Source organism: Capsicum annuum, chromosome 9 (genome assembly GCF_002878395.1).
Source record: "Capsicum annuum cultivar UCD-10X-F1 chromosome 9, UCD10Xv1.1, whole genome shotgun sequence".
NCBI classification, from domain to species: Eukaryota; Viridiplantae; Streptophyta; class Magnoliopsida; order Solanales; family Solanaceae; genus Capsicum; species Capsicum annuum.
Genome location: NC_061119.1, coordinates 41,365,861 through 41,372,034, shown reverse-complemented (window position 1 = coordinate 41,372,034; position 6,174 = coordinate 41,365,861). Strand labels below are relative to the sequence as shown.

General features: G+C 35.6%; 1 protein-coding gene across 1 annotated transcript; it reads left to right on the top strand.

Moving 5' to 3' along the window:
• Positions 1 to 209: 209 nt before the first annotated feature.
• LOC107842848 (mitochondrial substrate carrier family protein B) lies at positions 210 to 5,295 on the top strand. The gene is made up of 7 exons (XM_016686883.2): positions 210 to 765; positions 3,055 to 3,231; positions 3,334 to 3,483; positions 3,881 to 3,982; positions 4,087 to 4,157; positions 4,254 to 4,321; positions 4,572 to 5,295. The coding sequence occupies exons 1-7, from the start codon at positions 532 to 534 to the stop codon at positions 4,811 to 4,813; spliced, it is 1,044 nt and encodes a 347-aa protein (XP_016542369.1). The 5' UTR covers positions 210 to 531; the 3' UTR covers positions 4,814 to 5,295.
• The last annotated feature ends 879 nt before the right edge of the window (positions 5,296 to 6,174 follow it).

Here is a 6,174-nt window from a genome sequence, read left to right as displayed (position 1 = left end):
GATTATAGATTATGAATAATGACTATTTTAAGTAATAAACAAAATCTTGGCTGTTTTTGTTATAAACAATTTACTTTTTTATATAAATGAAATTTCCCCTTATCCATGGATCTTTTGCAGCCCATATTTATAACGGGCCTAGTTTAAGTGGTCCAATTTGAAGTCCAAAAACAGAAGCTCAACCCAATTAAGCTCTTTAAACTCAACAATAGCATTAGAAGAGATCAAACAAAAGAATATTCTCCTTAACCAAAAAAAAAAAAAAATGGAAAAAAGAAGTCATTACACCAACAGAGTTTCTCATAAAACAAGGAGCACCACTTTCAAACCAGCCTTCTTCCTAAGGGTTCTCCCTAGGGTTTAACAAACAATTTCCTCTCTTCCAAGATAAATAAAAATAAATCCACCCTTAAACCAAATACCAAAATCAAATAATTCAACTCCTTACAATTTCACAATTGTAACATTTGTACCTTATAAGAAAACATATCTTTTTTTTTTTTTACCTGTTTTGGTATTGGATCAAGAAAAATGGAAGCAAGAGTAGAAGGTGGTGCAAGAAAGCTTTTACAACAACCTCAAAAGCCACAACAGCAACATCTTCAACAGCAGCAGCATCATTGTTATCATACAGGGCAACAGCAGCAACAGCCACAGGCTCAACCTCAGATTGGTACTGTACCACAACTTCTTGCTGGTGGTATTGCTGGTGCTTTTAGTAAAACCTGTACTGCTCCCCTCGCCCGCCTCACCATTCTTTTTCAGGTTTTCCTTCTTCTCTTGTCCCCACAAGTTTATTTTGCTTTTCTTGTTTTTCGAAGTTTCCGTTCTTGTTCTTCGTTGTCCTATGGCACCCTTTGACTTGACATGATGTTTTAAGAAAAAGGGAAATGATTTTGAAATTTGTGGTCTAAAACAGTGCTTAGATAATTGTGTGGCTACAAATTATTTTATTAAGGGTAAAAGAATAATTTTAAAGTTAAATTGTTTCTAATTATAATAAGAGAAGGAGTGTGTAGATTTTGGTAACCAGGGTGTCTGGGTCTGCATTTGCACACCTTGACTAATTCTATGGGATACTTGTCACCTCCCTCCCACCAGCTAGGTAGCTAATAACTCTGTCCGCCAAGGCTAGACTAGGACAAATGGAAAGAAATCACCTAGTGTTTTTTTCTTTTGTATGATTTTATATAGTCGACTACCACCGTATGAGTACTCTATATCCTATTTGATTTATTTGGGTCAATTTCATTCTTAGTTAAGATTTAGACATTGGGATACATGGGTACTGGAGTTGTTAGATTTTCTGTTGGCTATTATTCTGTATTAGCTAGCCCCGCTTGTGGGGTTACATAGGGTATGTTGTTGTTTTTGACTGCCACTGAATGAGGAGTCTATGTCCTGTTCGTTTAATTTGGGTTATTTCATTCTTAGTTAAGATTTAGATGGAAAAATAGCAATTAGGATACATGGGGAGAGTTCTTAGAGGATGAGAATGAACTCGACTTTTTCGTCTGTTTAACATAATAAGGAGTACATTTCTTGTGGGATTACACTGGGTATATTGTCCTTGTTCACTACCACTGTATGAGTTGTCTGTGTCCTATTTGTTTTATTATTTCGTTCTTAGTTAAGATTCTGACGGAAAGATAGAAATTAGGGTACATGGGAATTGGAGTTTTTAGAGGACAAGAATGAATTGAAAGAGGAATACTCGATTTTCTGTCAGTCAACATAATTTAGGGTACTAAAGTTTAAAGCTTAGGCTCTGGAAGGATTTTGTAATTAGCTGATTTAACCATATAGTTAAGTAGCTGGTGAGACACAGGGTTGAAAAGGGTGAATCTTTTCTAAATTTGTTCTCTTTATGGGTTGGACTTGTGTCAATTTCTTAGAAAATGAAACTTGGGCCTACAAGATTTTGAAGTCGTCAAACGGTTTGATAATGATAACAATGACAACAATAACAAACCTGATGTAGTTCCATAAGCCAGGGTCTGGGCATATTGATAGTCAAAGAAAAATGTGAGTAGCAATAACGTAGCAACAACAACATACCCGTGGTAATCCCGGGATATGTTGTTGTTGTTGTTATCTATTTGGGTTTATTTCATTCTTAGTTAAGATTTAGACAGATAAATAGAAATTAGGATATATGGGGATTGGAGTTATTTGAGGAAAAGAATGATTCGATAGAAGAATACACATTCTTCTGTCTGTTAACATAAGGGTACTAAAGTTTAAAGGTTGGGCTCTGGAAGGACTTTATTATTAGTTGATTTTATATTTTAAGTGCTTTGAATTGGCTTATTTAGGTGTTTTTACGCTAAAATAGCTCTTAAGCACTTTTATTTATAGTGTTTGGGTTAGATGAAAAAAATGCTTTAAGCACTTGTTTTAATGACAAAGTTAAAAAAAAAAAAAGTTAAAAATTATAAATCTCCCAACAGGCTGTAAATTATATAATTAAGTGGTTGATGAGATTTAGGGTTGAAAAGGTTGAGTATTTTCTAAATTTTTTCTCTTTATGGGGAGCACTTACGTCAATTTCTTGGATTAATGGAAATTGGAAAGATTTTGAATTCATCAAATGGTTTGATATTGATAGTCAGTGAAATTACGAGTAGCAATAACGTAGTGAGGGATAATGCTTCTCTTTTTGTTTAATTTATTACTACGTGCTATACGAGATTAAAAAGCTTGTTATCAGTTGTTTATTTTTGCTGCACTCGAGAATTAACATTGGTGTGACTTCAACTAATTCTAGGAGGTACCTTGTGCACACCTCAACTAATTCTACGAGGTGCCTGCTACACCACCATACCAAGCAACTTTTTCCACCAAGGATTGGACAAATAGGAAGAAATAACCTAGTGTTTTGTTTGCTGCCTCCGGAATTGACCAAGTGAACTCCCCACGTCCATATGATTAAATGAAACATAAGTAATAACCCAAGAGCTTTGACTTGTCAAAAATAAAATTATAGTGATGCGCCATCAATTTTTTTCCTTAATATTCTGTTCAATTCCCTGTATGAAAGTTCTCAATTTGTAGGTTCAAGGTATGCATTCAGATATTGCAGTATTGACCAAGCCCAGTATATGTCGTGAGGCAGTGCGTATTGTCAATGAAGAAGGATTCAGAGCTTTTTGGAAGGGGAATCTGGTCACTATTGCTCACAGGCTTCCTTATTCGTCGGTCAATTTCTATGCTTATGAACATTACAAGAGTGTGAGTACTTTCTGACATTATTTTAACTATATAAAGTTTGGCACAAATTGTTTCTTTCAGCTTGCATGTTCCGATCTTTTCTGAAAATTATTATGTTGGCAGCTATTGAAATCAATTCCTGGTCTGGATGGTAAAGGGCGGCATGCAGGTGCGGATATTTTTGTGCACTTTGTTGGTGGTGGATTGGCGGGAATAACTGCAGCTGCTGCCACCTACCCGTTGGATCTTGTCAGAACAAGATTAGCTGCACAGGTATAAATATATTCCAGTGTTTTCTAGGTATCGTTGATCACTTGAACAGTAGAGCAGGGTATTCTAGTTTTATACCTCGAAATATATCTTGGTTTCCTGTCTTGTTTGACTAGTGGTGCATCAAGCTGTTGTCGTCCTTAGATAATAGATGGTCCATATACTTGTCAGATGTCATGCTTCTTATCTGTTATGCTTGTCTCTATGCATGTGGACCACATAAAAACAGGCAGCTTCCACTCTAATTGAGTTGATTGTGGCTTTTTATTTATTCCACAAGTATGACTTAAGCATTTCATTGAACTGGTTCTTCAAGTTTCGTAGATTGTGGCTATTTTTTTTTTGTTGCACAAATATGTATTTAGCATTTCATTTAGCTGGTTCTTTCAAAACTTTGCAGAGGAATGCCATATACTATCAGGGAATCTGTCATTCTCTTCGTACCATTTGCAGAGATGAAGGCTTTTTTGGGTTGTACAAAGGGCTTGGTGCTACATTACTGGTATGCCTTTTTGCTCTCCCTTTCATATATGTTGATCAGTCGTTGGCTTCATCTGAAAAAGAAAAAGAAATTTACAATGCTAATTAGGTGTTTGCTTGTCGCAGGGTGTTGGACCTAGTATAGCAATAAGCTTTTCCGTCTACGAGGCTTTGAGATCTTACTGGCAAATACACAGGTAAGTGCTGTCACGTCTTAAGAGCTTACCCTATTGGTAGGCATTCTGTCATTCTTGTCTAACTTCATCTTGTGTTTCATTTTCTGTTTCTTTCAGGCCCGATGATCCTTCTATTGCAGTCAGTCTTGCTTGTGGAAGTCTCTCAGGAATTGCATCTTCCACTGGTGAGTAATTTGTATCAATAACTTTAGCTTATTTTTTATTACGATCAGAATATATGAAGTCTTTGTTATGTTTCTTGTCTTAGCTGAAAATTATACCAGTTTGAGTGAAGAACTCTTTGAGTATAGCTGCCAGTGCGTAAAATTATATTGAGGAATGTAGGGAACAGCGTGGTTATAAGTGAAACTACGTAGTACATTTGTATGCAGTTGCAGTTGTTAATTGCTCTGTTTTATTCTTGATAATATGCAGCTACTTTCCCTTTGGATCTTGTGAGGCGAAGAAAGCAGTTGGAAGGAGCAGGAGGACGTGCACATGTGTACAACACTGGTATAATGGGTATGTTTAAGCACATAATCCGAACTGAAGGGTTCCGTGGCTTGTACAGAGGAATACTGCCCGAATACTACAAAGTCGTTCCTAGCGTGGGAATTGTGTTCATGACATACGAGACACTGAAGAAGCTTCTATCGCAAGGGCCTTTTGATTTTTGACGCTTTCAGTTCTGCACTCGTCCAGTTTTTTTTCTGATAAAACAAGCCACAAGGTTCAGTTTTGTTTTGAGTTACCTAGTCAGGAAGTATGGTAATTATTATTAGTATAAAATGAGATAATTTTCGTTCTCGCGGTGGCAAATTTTGTGGTTGCTGCTGTTTGACTTGTTTTTTTTTGTTGTATAGCCTTTGAAAAATCACTTGTGTCCCACATCAATTGTATTTCTAGATATTTAGGCTGGTTAATTCTTAGGATTTTTACCTTCTATTTATCATCTTTGATGATTGTATCACCCATACAGTTTTGTTTGTGGGAACCTTTTTTTCTTATTTTCCATTGTCTTTCCCATTTTAATTTTTATCTAGTACTTCCTTTGGCTAAGTTCTAGGCTAATTCCTTCAAGATATTGTAAGGATCAATCGAGTATTTCATAGTACTGCTTGACAATTGTAATTGAAGAGGATTCTTTTAAGTTTGTTCATTTGGTTGCTTGTTGCAAAAAGCAATTTGTTTATGTAGACCATTTGATTCTTGTTGAATTGTATCTGGCTGAGCATTTCAAGGAGATCAAAGTCTCAGGGAAGATGTTTGAATAAGATTACAAGATCATCTTGCATCCACTATTCTTTTTGTGAAATAAAGGGCAGCCTAGTGCACCCAATTTTCACTAGAAGGGGTAAACCACAAGGGTTTATTGTACATAGTTTTACCTTGCATCACAAGAGGTTACTTCCACATTTCCTACTCTTGACCTCTTGGTTATATGGCAGTAACTCACCAATTGTGTCGAGCCAAATGTACAATTTGTAAAAATTTCCAATTACCTCCATCTTTTGAGTAGATGCAATGTGTTTAGTTTGTCCATTGAGAATTTGGTACTTTGCATGATTTGGGATAGGGAAAACTATATCACCATATGGGCTAGTTGAGCTAGTTGTGTTTTATTTTGGGCAAGAAAACAAAATTAGGGGTTGGAATAAACCTCAAGATATTCTAAAAGAATAAAGGATCTTTGTATGCGAATCAAGCAGGGCAAGTGGGGTGGAAAAAAGGAAAAACACGGCAAGCTGCATTAGGAGTCAATTATATAGTACAAATTATGAATTCACTTGTAGATTTATAATTTTTGTGATACTCCCTTCGTTTCATATTACTTCGTCCATAATGACTTAATAGACCCCTTAAATTTGTTTTATTAGAAATATATTTATTAAATTAATCTTATTAGTAATCACAATATTAACGTCACACAATGCAAGTCTAAGCATGGCAAGTTGGGTGAAAAAAGGAAAAACATGGTAAGTTGAATTAGGAGCCAACTATATTCAAATTATGAATTCATTACTTGATAAGAAGGTGT